This window comes from Lonchura striata, chromosome 6 (assembly GCF_050655825.1).
Source record: "Lonchura striata isolate lonStrDom1 chromosome 6, ASM5065582v1, whole genome shotgun sequence".
Taxonomy (NCBI): domain Eukaryota; kingdom Metazoa; phylum Chordata; class Aves; order Passeriformes; family Estrildidae; genus Lonchura; species Lonchura striata.
The window spans coordinates 23555225-23568325 of record NC_140708.1 but is presented as its reverse complement, the minus strand read 5'-3'; the positions used below and the strand labels follow the sequence as shown (position 1 = coordinate 23568325).

General features: G+C 44.0%; 2 protein-coding genes across 2 annotated transcripts in view; one reads left to right on the top strand and one right to left on the bottom strand.

Annotated features, from left to right (window-relative positions):
• The window catches only part of C6H10orf71 (chromosome 6 C10orf71 homolog), a 72894-nt gene extending 68978 nt beyond the window's left edge, over nt 1-3916 (bottom strand). The window contains exon 1 of the mRNA XM_031505253.2: nt 3782-3916. The gene's annotated coding sequence lies outside the window, so the exon portion shown is untranslated. The remainder of the gene's footprint in view (nt 1-3781) is intronic.
• A 7558-nt stretch (nt 3917-11474) lies between these two features.
• VSTM4 (V-set and transmembrane domain containing 4) overlaps nt 11475-13101 on the top strand; it is a 32548-nt gene continuing 30921 nt past the window's right edge. Inside the window, exon 1 of the mRNA XM_021539241.4 lies at nt 11475-11667. Coding sequence (XP_021394916.2) covers nt 11613-11667 — 55 coding nt within the window. The 5' untranslated portion in view covers nt 11475-11612. The remainder of the gene's footprint in view (nt 11668-13101) is intronic.

Below are 13101 nucleotides of genomic sequence, written 5' to 3'. Positions count from 1 at the left end.
GGTGGATATCACAGACCTTTTTCTCACAGCCTTTCTGATTTTCAGCTGGAACACTGGCACCTATTTACAGCCAAGTTGACCAAGAAATGCCTCAAAGCAGCATAATCTGATTCTCTATCTGTCTTGAAAACACTCATCACCATCATGACAAGGGAGCTTATATCTCTGTCAAAATGCCCTATGTTGTAGCCATTCTGCCATCATACTTTCATTTAGAGAAAAATAAGAATTTTCTTCAATTTTATTTTAGGGTTAAGATACTGCAGGACTCATTAGAAGTCATGTTGGTCACTAGTTTAAAGCCCTAAATTAATATTCAAAATAAAATGTATAAAACTGAGGCTTTTTAATGAGTTTTTTAAATGTGGCAATAGGAGGTATGATTCTGTACTCACCTGTACACCAGCAAAGACTGGGAGTAATTTGATGGAATTCCTGCAGGAAAGAGGAGTATGGACAGGAAGAGATTTCAGCCCATGTATTTTTTAATTTAAAATATTCCTATATTTAACTACAGTTCCAAATGCAATTCTTATTACTATTAAGGGATTTATTAGGTAAGGATTGCTCTGGACAAAGCCCAGCTGACCTCAGTGGGAATTTTGCCCAAGTAAACTTCCCATTGGAGTATGCAATACTATTTGTATGCTCACAATCATAAGCATTAGCAGAGACCAGACCCACAGCTGAAAACTGTTTCATTAGCTCTCAAAGGTGACATTACCAACAGAGGCGAAGCTTTAAAAACTATTGGGACAGATTCCCTCTGTGCCTTTTTGGTCTGCATGGTGTCCATTAACACTCTGCAGACAGCTGAGATGAATTCACAGCCCTGGCCTGCAGGCTGCATTAAGCTCTTTTAATTTTCCCCATCCACAATGCCATTGCAGGGCATAAAAGTGAGGGGTGGAAAGGTAAATGTCCTGGGGAAAATGTGTTCAGCTTGTGTGCAGCTGTGCCTTTAAAAACTGCTGTATGAGACGTGTAGAAGGAAATGCTCAGTTCAATGGTGTTCCATGCAGAACAATGCTGACACATTCAGATATCACATTTACAGACTGTCAGGCTCTTGGACTTGGCATTAGCTCAGGACAAAGTACAGTATCAGGGAGAATCAAACTATCCTGCAAGAATGAATAATGGAGTGGGCAAACTCCCTACTAGTGAAAAAAAAAACCCTTAGAGAAGACATGCACAGTTTATACAGCTACAGTGAATGCTATGAGAAGGATACTGGGCAGAAAGTCAATTTATTTCTGATAAAAGTTGGTTCTCAGTCCCTTGAAGTTTTAGTTTTACTAGTTTTCAATTAAGACAGCCAAGAGTCTCACAATGAAAATGGATTGCAGAACCTTAAGGAGGGCTGCATTCTGTGCAGAAATGGAGCAAAATTGTTTTAATGCAGGGGGAATGGAAAATATTAGAGGAGTTTGTAACAGATCGAAGACTGGAAAGAGGAACTTTTTTTTTCTGGAGTGGGGAGGAAGGGGGTTGGGGGAGCATGGTAGTTGACTAACTCTGGTAAGAGCAGAGTTCATCACAAGCCTGAAGACACACATGCACAGAGAAGCCAGAGGGAGGATCAGGAAAGACCCAGAAATAAACTCTGGCAAAACATCTGGAATTTGACAAGCAAAGGAAGTCACCCAGACTTAACTGAAGCTTACAGAGAGCAGGCTGCTCTGATACTGTGGCCATGATAGCATGCAAATACACCATAAGTAAAGATATAAAGACAGGAGTGCTCATGACATTCAGAGTACAAAAGAACAGTATGCAACTCAGCACACAAGCCAAAACCATGCCCAGAGCTTAAAACTATATTAGAGCTATAATTCATGATGAGATGGCAAAGAAAGCTTGGCAAGTTCAATGATGACAACACCAACACTGCTGCTTCTGGAGATGTCTGGACAGCATGGCTACAAAACATGATTTGGCTGCAGCTGTGGGCTGCTCAATAATATTGTGTCTTCCGAGAGTTAGTGAAGAAGTAAAATCTTATAGCTGATCTTAACATTCTAAGTCTGGTCAAGACAGTGCACTCATTAGAGAAGCAGTGACCAAAACAACTAAAAAAGGCTTTAGTAACACTTTTGGAAAATTGGGATGCTCCCAAAGAGGGCCGAGCAGTGCTGAAAGGACACAATTGCTCTAACTCACAGGAAAGCTACTCTTGTAAAGAAGGGGCAAGCTTAGACACATTTTTCTGGGAAGGAAGGGAAAAAAATATCAGTCCAGTTGTTGAACATTTGTTCTGGTTGCTGAAAGGGGCAAAACAGTTAATAGAAAGCCAGGTTGTCCCTGAAGACAAATACTGATATGAGCAAAATCAAAGTACAACTCAGGGTATTTTAGTTTTTAAATTTAAACTTCAGATCTGCTTTTGCATGTTTTATTAATGCAGAGACTGTGCAGCATTTAAAAATGGAAATATCATCACTAGAAAGAACTACAGATGCTAATAATTAGTGACACATTACTCACATTTCATTGTAAAACATGTGTGTATTAATCTAATTATAACTACTAATATAACATAGGCCTTTGACATACATATGTGAGCATAATATTTTTTGTGAGTCAGTGCTTTAAATATGGTTTTGATTTTGTTTACTTTCTAAGTTAAGTGTCAGAGAAGGAAAGTATATTTGTTACAGGCCAACAGATCAAAAGAAGCAGAGAAAGTCTCTGGGTATTCTCTGAAACCCGTGTTTTGTCAGTAGGCATTTTCAACGGGTGAGTGGAATGTTATGATCTCCAGCTTCACTCATATTCCTTCTTTTTAATGATAATACTTCCTTACTTTGAGGCTGTACCACAAACAATTATGGAACATTTTGGAGTCTGCATTGTGTGCTATTACTTTTAACAGATAGTATCCTGCTTCCTTTTTTTCCCTGTAATCTTTTTTTTTTTTTCTTCAGAGCACTGTTCAAATACACTCCTCTTTGGAAAATTACTTGCCTAAGCCATGGATCATATTATGGCCATTTAGCACTGTGGTCATTCACTGTCTGGCTAGCTTTTCTTTGCAGTCAGTGTTGACTGCCTGTGCACTGAGGAGTCTGAATAACAAAAATAAATAAATAAATCAGACTTCAAGAGCAGAATTAGCAGCAGACATTTAACAAGACACTACAAGGTACAACAGACCTTATTTGCCAGTCAAACAGAATTTAGATGCTCTCACTCACCCATCTGATTTAACCGTAGAGATTTCCTAGATTCAAATACAGACTTCCCTTAAAGATCAGCACAATGTCTGTTGTGAGTCGCAGAGAAGGAGGCAAGTTCTCCTCCTTCCCATTGGTGTCTCTCCACAGCCATTCAGGCACACACAAACCTTGTAGCTTGGGGAAGTCAGCCTCAGGTGTGGGATATTAACTCCCCAGCATTAACTCCCGAGGTGGAAGCTTTTGCTAAATGCCTGCTGTGGATAACATACATTTTGATAGAATTGCAGCACCAAGAAACTGCACTGTCTTTCTACATACAATCCCACAAACCCATGAAAAGCAACTCAGCCACTGCTTTCTGGCACTCCTCATCAACAATCCCCATCAGAAATTTTCACTACTATTATTAATAACTTTTGACAGACCATCATTTTAACCATCAGAATAGAAATAGTCTACACATAGGCTCTCCACAAAGAGAAGTTTTGTTTTTTCAAACTGTGCAAATATTTGTATTCTCTTTAAAACAAACAAACCAACCAACCCGCCACCAGAGCTTTGCCAATATCTGATGTAACATCAACACAGTACACTTTTAATACCTTCATGGGTGACAAACATAATTTTTCCAGGGTACAATCCTGAGTTCAAAGCTGTCTATCCCAAGCCATAGAGAATCATTCACACAGGTTTTCTGTCATCTAAAAAGTGCAGAGGAAAAGCCCTCTTAGTGTTGTACAGAGGAATTGGATGGATGCTCACTTGTAATTCTGCCCACGTCCCAGCTGCCCTGCACAGACTATTGTTCCATGTAGCCATGGAGCCAGCAAATCAGACCAGACACAGTCAAAAGGGATCTGGCTGCTACTTCACCACATCAAAATCACTAGTTTTTAATGGGTCAGGACCTCTCCTCTTCCATCAAACAATGTAAATAATTTGGCGCCTTTCAAAGGCCTGCTGTTGAAGCAGTTATCTTCTTCCTGTTTTAAGAGACAAACTTTGTCTATTGCCTTCTCATGTAAGGAGAGGAATGCAGGAAAAAGAAATCAGGTTTTGTTTTTTTTTTTTAATAGGTAGTGCACATTTGAGAACTTATTCAAAGCAACTTCTCACACAAGAAATACAAGCTGATTTGGTGATCTGACATCTCTACATCTTTTCCATGTGGCCACAAAAATGCAAAGAAAAATATTTATTTTTGGTTAAGGGATGCATCCAAGCTTATGGTATGTGCAGCATGTGAGATTGGCTTCTTTCTCTGCAAAGAATCTTTTAACAAGTGGCACCTGAATTTCTTTGAAAAAGACCAGATAACATGTTTCTTTTGCTCGCTAGTTTTACCTTTAAAGGAAAGAAGATGAAGAACACAATATTCAGTACCTGACAGCTGCATGAAAGAGATGTCTTTAATGTGCTACAGCATTTGCCTGTTTTTCACTTAAATGCAGTATTGAGGAACATATGTCCTCGTCTACAACATGAAAGACATTCTATTCTAAAATACCCAGTATTTGAAGGACATGAAACAAATATTTTGTTTATTCAAAGCTGGGTCAAAAATTCTTCAGAGAGATCATCTTAGAAACACAAATGAGGTAACTTTTTAAGCAATTCACAGACCTACTGGATATTTGGATATACTTTTCCATTATTTCACTGCTCAGCAGGAAACACAACCACTTGTCTCATCCATAAGTCCTCCTGAAGCTTAGCGATCAAAGTTCAACCAAATCTCAAACCTATAAGTACACAAAATCTGACTGAAGTTGCCCAATTAAACTGTCTCTGATAAAGATTTTTACTGGAAGAATTCCTTAAGAAACAGTAGGCTTTTACTTCTGTTTTTGACTGTAAAGAATCTGTTTTAAAATTAGCAGCTGCCAAAGTGTAGCAACACCATCCCTGACAACAGAGCAAAAGTGCAGCACATCTTCCAGGGACATTCCTGAGGTTAGGGAAGGATTCCCTGCTTTTCTGACAACAAACTGTGCTGTGAGTATGTGTGTGGGTATTTTGTTTTCAGCTTGGAATGTTTTAAAAAACTCAAAACTCAGAGTCACAGCATTTATTATCAAAATAAGAAATTTGGTCAAGGATTTATTATCCTTAAGAAAAGCAGAAACAGAAGAAACTCTTGATGGACATGGTAGAAAATGGAGATCAGAAGGCAAGATTCTATCTATGTCCAAGAAGGACAAAGTAGGTCAGATACAAAATGTTGTTATTCCTTGGGATGTGAAGACCTTAAATGTTTTTTTTCTGTGGTGTGTTCAAGGAGACAACATACAGAAAGCATAAAGCAGTCTCAAACAAAAACACCAAAAAAAACCCCCAAAAAAACAACAAGGCTTAAAGAGCTCTTTAGATCTCATTTAGTCTAACATTCTTCCCTTTAATTCACCTTCACCCAAACCTTGCATTCCACAACCATTCAGTTATCTGCTTGGACACTACTTCAATCTTTCTCAATCCAGGTCACTGGGTAAGGGCAGATCAGAAATATCAGGAAAGGGAAAGGGGTGCATTTCTTGTAGTATTTCTGAACAGAAGCAGGTAGGTCAAAAGAATTTATGTGGAAGCATTTATTCTTAAGATACATCAAGGCTAAATGTGCTATTTTGGAAAATTTGTTGAAGAGATATTTGAAAACTTAAGACAATAAATCCAAGCATAAGCTAACAAACCTGAGACCATCACACTACACCTTCTGACTTTAGTTCACTGCTTTTGTAGTGTGACTTGCCAAAAGCCATGGAGCAGCTCTTTGACCAGCCCTATGAGGGTACAGTGATTGTTTCATGATCGGCTTCACATTAAAATGTTCTCCCTCCCATCAAGCTTTATTCTATCAGAAAACAGGTCTGGCACCATGGGAGCCACACCTCCACCTTGTCCACAGAGGAGAGATGCATTGGAAAACTTCTGTCTCCTCAGCTCAGAACTAAATGACAAAAGAGCACATTGAATGGTTGGGTCTGATCAGTGAGGCTCTGAGACACACCTTGTGAGACAGCACATGCTGCAAACCATACAAATCTGGAAAAGTCTCCAGGGAGCACAATACTGTGTGTTTGCCCTGCCCTTAAGTATTTGTTTATTCCAGTCACAGTCACAAAAAGGGCACTAAACCAGAATAATCATTGCTTTATCTCAGTAGAGTCATCTTTATATAAGTCAAGCCCTTAAAAAAAAAAGGTCCAGAGACAAATTATGGACATAAAGTCCAGATAAAATATGGTGCCAACACACGTTGTGTGGAAAGCAAAGACTGAATTCCATGAAATATGAGACTTTACAGATAAACCATGTCCTGTGGTCTTTCAGAGAGACTTGTCCTTCCCCAAATCTGTCTGCAATAATTATTTGGGGAGAAAGGCAAGGAAGGCAGAACAGGTGATAGCACAGTGCATTGTCAGGACAACTCTCACTGACTGTGTGGTTCTGGAGTCTGTGCTCTCTCTGAGCTGAGCAGAGGGAAATCAGCAGTCTCACAGGGACTAGCTTGAAGTCCTGGCAGTAATGTTTTACCTGGGACAGGTGCCTAAGGAGAATGCATGGCCAGAACATACCAATACACTGAAAAGCCTTTGAAATCCATCTTAGCATGACATTTGCCCACTGACTGCCAGAAATAAGGCCACCTAAAATTGACATGGTAATATTTTTGGAGAATAGAACTGGAGCAGCAATGGACTTTTTAATGGTTTCCAAATGACACTGCCACTCTATGAAGTTGATGCTACTTTATTTGACTATATGAAGCTGGAACTGTGTCTTTGTACACGACAACTCTTGCACACACCTAACTATGCAGGAAGTACACATGACAGAGTCTCTAAACACTCTTGCAAAACACCCACAGGTCTCATTTTTTCGCAGGATTAGCAGTGCCCTGAAAATTGGAATGATCAAACTTGAAGCAAAAGCTAAGAAAAACATACTAAATCCCCTGTGTTTTTGTGCAGTCCCAAACATAATAATAAAAATAATAACAGATGCAAGTTTCCTGTACCAAAACAAAATGTGCTCTTATTTGAAGAAAGAGAAAATGAAAACTACATTATAGCATCAATAGTAAGAATTTCACTTCTCCATAAAAGTGGCTGCACAACAGCCACAAAACCTCAGATCCTACCCAGATATATCAGTATCATTCATTCATAATCCCGAAAGAAAAAAGGAAAAGAGAATGGAAGAAGGACACTTTACACAGGGGGAAAGGAAATCTGCAGTTAACAAAATCACCCCATTTTAGATATTTTTCAATCACTCAGAAATAAATGGCCACAAGAAAAATATGATGAAAGCCCCAAACACTGTGTAAACATTGCATGATGTTCACAGACATAAAAAGCATGATTCTTACAATTTGGAAGCTCTTACATAGTGCTTTTTTCTGTTCACAAGGAACTGGGTTCACAAAACTATATTTTCCACATGCTGGTCCACCAAATAGCCATAGAAAAATAACATGGGCAAAACCATGTTGCTCATAAGTTCTGGATTGCTACAGTTCAAAGGTAACTTGGCCCATTAAAGGAATAGGAAAGTTTGGATACAGATCCAAACACCCTCCATGCGTGGCAACATTGTATTGGTTTTTTATTTTACCCATCTTTAATCACTGAACATTCATTTTTAATTAGGATTCCTTGGGCAATGGGAGCTACCAGCTGCTGGATTCTGAAAGAGACCTGGCCATAACCACGTCTCTGAAGGTAGGTTCCAGACAGGCAGAGAGCATCTTTGCATGCTGCCTACATGAGGTGATAAGCTGTAGTTGCCCTGAAAGATGATGGCCAGGTGAAAGATGAAAAGTTCAGAGAGACAGTTTATTGATGCAGGTGGGGAGCAATCTCCCATACATCACTCAGAACAAGCATAGCTCTCCTTAACAGCACATCAGGTGTGAAAGCTGGCAGCTGAACACAAGGTGGGAGCTGCAGCCCTGAGAAAACCTTTTTTCCATGCTAGAGCTCAGCTAAAGCAGCCCAGTGTGAGTTGCAGTGGATACCACTGTGTCCCCCTGCCACACTGCAACACTACTGTTAGGGCAAGGCACGATCCTGCTCACAGGAATCCTGCAGCATGTTCTGGAGACAGATGTGGGATTGCAAGTAAGACCTTTTAAAGAAAGAAGGCAGGTCAAGAACAGCTAGAGAGGGAGGACAGGACAGCAAAAGCCAAGAGGCTGTGGTTACCTCTCCTGACAGATGTGACTTTGCAGAGAGGCAAAGGGGATTTACACAGCAGGTCTCACCCGAGTGACTAAAGCTGATATTTCAATAACACTGCCCCAGGGAGAGAGGGGCTCCAGGCTCTGCAAACAGTCAGTCTGCGCTGTGTCAGCTGCACTGGAGTGCTGATTAGGCACTTTTCTCCTCAGAGCAGGCCCATTCAGCAGGAAACGAGGCCACATACGTGCTGCCAGAGCTGAGAAAGCCATATCCTGCGGGTCAGAGGCTCCACTCGTGTGCGTCAGCACACTTCCAGAGCAGCAGAGGTGCACTGTCTTACAGAGAGCTGTGCACCCAGCCTGGGGGAGAAAAAGGGAATTGTACTGCATGTTCATTTGGCCTTTGGGATTTGTGGTACATGGGTAAACTGTGATGGCATCAGGTAAGAGACATAAAAAACCTTGAAAAAACTTTTTACAAAAGCAGAAACATTTCAGCAGCAACAAATGGGTGGAAGAGATGTAAGATTTTAACAGTAAAGAAATTCAAATCATACAACTGCCACCTTTCCTGGTTGCCTCAGTTCCAATAGCAAACCCTTCCAACAGAGAGACAAAGGAAGGTTGCATCTCACCCACCTGCAGCCCAGAGGTGAGAACCAATTTGTAAAAAGTCATCCAACAAATCAACATCAAACCTGGGAAGATGGGAGGTCAGAAGTTTATGTTTGTCCACATCTCACTAGACCGAATAGTGCTGTCTGCCACATGAGTATATCCTAAGGGATTGGCACAATGTAGATTTCCTCAGGTGTGTTAGGTGCTGGGTTACCTGATGAGTGCTGCTGGCAATACTATTTAGAGATAGCAAGAGAGAGACGTGTACATAGATCTATGAATCCTGTTCTAGCTGTGCAAAGAAAAGCTCTCCCTTAGCAAAAAACCTAAAAGGGCAGCATCACCTGAGCTAATTTATGCTATGACAAGTAAAAAAGACTTTCAGTCTAGACCACTTTCAAAAGTACCTTTGGAACTTTAGAATAAATATCCCTTTAAGAGTAAGAATCACTTTTTATGTTGAAGAACTTTCAAGATGGAGCTATAAAAGCAATTCTACACAGAATTCTACACAAATTCTACACAAAAGAGAACCCACAACACAGAGGGAACTGTCAAAAGTACAGAGATCACGTGCTCAAAACAGAAAGAGTATGCTTTCAGTAAACTGTTAGACTTTCAGAAGTCCAGATGTGCCTTTGACTCCTCCTCTGTCTTCTATTATAAGCAAATACATTATAAGGCCTTCTCCCCAGTTAAATAATTTAGTTCTGCCCCAAAACTTGTTAGGTTTCTCAATGCAATTGAAGGAACTGGTGGTGCAAACAGGAATGGAGATTGTTGACAAACAACAAAAATTGATACCGATCCTTGCAGGGCATCTTTCAGCTCTGTAGGGCCCAACCACTCACCTGGGATCTTAGGCAGTCCTTATTGATGTCTTTACACCAGTATTTTGTACACACCATTAAAAGATTAGTAGGCTGAAGTAATTTATAAGAGACATGAAGTGAGGCTTGAACAAGCCTAGTAGAACTATATGAGAAGGCTTAAGATGTCCATCCAACCTAATATCTTCTCTCAAGCAATGACAAGGAGTAGATGTTTTGGAAAGATATGCAAAACCAGTCATCCCTGGTTTCCTCTCTATTAGCAGTCCAAGGACATCCTGAAATGGAGTTTCCATCAGGATCATCAAGCTATATAACTGCTGGTAGAATGTTTCTGGTGAATTTGTCAATTTGTTTTTGAATTAGCTTATTGATAGGATTTCCCTTTACTGTTAAAAGAGTAGATTTGAATCTACTAATTTTAATTACCTCCCCAGGCAGTATAAATTATAAAAACTGCTTCTGCTTCCTCAAGTCTGATGATTGCTCTGTGCATAATCCAGACCTATCACTCTCTTGTCAGAAGCGTTTGCTGTATGGACACCAAAGTCTCTCCCTAGAGGAAACAAATTACAAGATTTTAAAGGCAGTTTTCAGTCTCATAAGGATCAGATTTAGCACACGCTAAATTATCTGTGATGTTTAAGAGCAGACATGTATTATCCTGTCTAAGTGATTACTAGGAGAGGGGTGGAGTAGCTAAATTCATACTAATTGCCCTATGCAGGGAAGCAGGAATGCCAATGTGTTTGTATCATCCACACTTCATGCAACCTGAATATATAACCCATCATACTTGCTGGCAGAAGTATTAAATCCATATCTGGGGAGATTTGTAGGCTTTCAAGAGATAAACACTTCAAAAGGAGCACAGGAGAAAGGCAGGAATGGACTGCAAGGTGCCAACTTCCCTTGTTCGTTCTGGCCTAGCACTGTAGTACCATTTGTGAAAACAAGAACATTAATCTTAGGGTGATGCACCTTAAGCTAATGTATCAATTAATCAAGGATGGTTTTAGATTGATTGTCAATGGTCTGTAGGTGCTGTCACAGCAGAGGGCAAACACCAGAGCACAGAATGCCATGTCCTGGCACAGGTGTCCTAAATGCCTACAGCATTCATCCCCATGCCTGCTGTTGGGCTACTCCTGCCTGCTACACTTCCTTGTCCCCAGGCTGCCACCATCTGAACCCACAGAATGGGATTAATGTTAACTAGAACTACCAGGGAGCGGTGGTCCTGTTCCAGCTATGGGAATGGGATGAGTGGAATGGGCATGAGGGCTTGTAAAATTGCCAACACATCCAGGAAACCTGAGAGGATGCCTAATACAGCCTTCCCCATGCCAGCGATCTAACCCACAGCCTCCAGCTGCCTGACCTGCTCCAGCAGCGGCGTTCTGTGCTCAGGGAGGAGGGAGTTTCTCATTTCCCCTCGACACAGATCCGTGTCCTTTGGGCAAGGGGTGTGGGTGTGCAGAGAGGATCGCGGAGGCTAGAGATGCCTGTCTAGCCCTAATGCCGCCCTACAGGCATGGTGTGCACAGAAACGACAGGGAAAGGGGGCGAGAAAAAGCGGAGAGTTGAATGGGGACAGGACGCTGGGAAGCGCAAAGGAGTAGGGAGGGAAGGAAGAAAGCGGGAATAAAAAAAAAAAAAAAAAGGAAAAAAAGGAGGAGAAAGGGGAGGAGATGAAAAGCAAGGGGAGAAGGGAGGACCGGGTGGGGAGGAGGCGAGAGGCCGGGGAAGAGAGCAGGGAGGCAGCTCGGCAGAGGGGGACGGGACGGACCCGGCGCCCCGCGGGCCATGCGCCTCCTGGCTACGGCGCTGGCCGCCCTGCTGGCCGCGGCCTCGGCCCCAGGTAAGCGCCCGGCGGGCCCCGAGCCCGGCCCTCGGCCCTCGGCCCTCGGCCCGGCGGGACCCCGGCCCGGCCCGCCCCCGCCCGGCGCCGCGGAGCTCCCGGGTCCCGCGGCGGGCCGGAGCCCCCGGGGCTCCCGGGGCTCCCGGGGCTCCCGGGGCTCCCGGGGCTCCCGGGGCTCCCGGCCGCGGAGCCCCCGCCCGCCCCTGCCCCGCTCCCTGCCCCGCTGCCTGCCCCGCTCCCTGCCCCTCTCCCTGCCCCTCTCCCTGCCCCGCTCCCTGCCCCTCTCCCTGCCCCGCTGCTTGCCCCTCTCCCTGCCCCGCTCCCTGCCCCTCTGCCTGCCCCGCTCCCTGCCCCGCTCCCTGCCCCGCTCCCTGCCCCGCTCCCTGCCCCGCTGCCTGTCCCGCTGTCTGCCCCTCTCCCTGCCCCGCTCCCTGCCCCTCTCCCTGCCCCTCTCCCTGCCCCGCTCCCTGCCCCTCTGCCTGCCCCGCTCCCTGCCCCGCTCCCTGCCCCGCTCCCTGCCCCGCTGCTTGCCCCTCTCCCTGCCCCGCTCCCTGCCCCTCTGCCTGCCCCGCTCCCTGCCCCGCTCCCTGCCCCGCTGCCTGTCCCGCTGTCTGCCCCTCTCCCTGCCCCTCTCCCTGCCCCGCTGTCTGCCCCTCTCCCTGCCCCTCTCCCTGCCCCTCTCCCTGCCCCGCTCCCTGCCCCGCTGCCTGCCCCGCTCCCTGCCCCGCTCCCTGCCGCTTCCCCGGGCGCCCGGCAGCAGCGCTTCTTCGCAGCGATCGGATCCCCTTCAGAAAAGAAAGCCCTCTCCATGCGAGTTCATGGAAGTGGGTCTCGGCTGTCTTCTGTGCCAGGCAAAGCCGAAGCGAAGGGAGATTCGGCGTTGTTCTTTCCACAGGTGCCCCGATCCCGTTGGCATCAGGTGGAAATGGGACCTGTAGGTCACTTGTAAAAAGCGTCCTCTCTTTAAGACCCTTTATGCCTCTGAAAACAAAGGTATATTGTATTGGACAGCGTTGTGTGTCCTGAAGCTGCAGAACAGACACAGAGTCTGGATCTGAACTTCCAGGTGCGGTGAGCTTAGAGGGGTGGGGAAGCCTCGCTCATTCGAGGTTTCAGTTTGAACTCCAGTGCAAAAGGCATGAGATGGTGGAGGCAGAGGTTTGGTTCAAGTCCATCTTTAGTCAGTGCAGAGGCTTTCTCTGAGGGGGAGCTTCTGACTTGTGGAACTTGATGACAGATCTGTTCAACTGTAAATGGCTGGTTGTTTTTTGGTGCTCTTGCTAGCCAGCTCCTAATTATTTTCATTTAAACAAAGAGTTTTGCTTCTTCTTGGGTCATCTGCTCTTTTTAATTGTAAGGAAATCAAACGAAAGCGGGCTTTGACAGTAGCATAGCTTCACTGAACAAACTACAACACAGATAAAAGCCACCCCA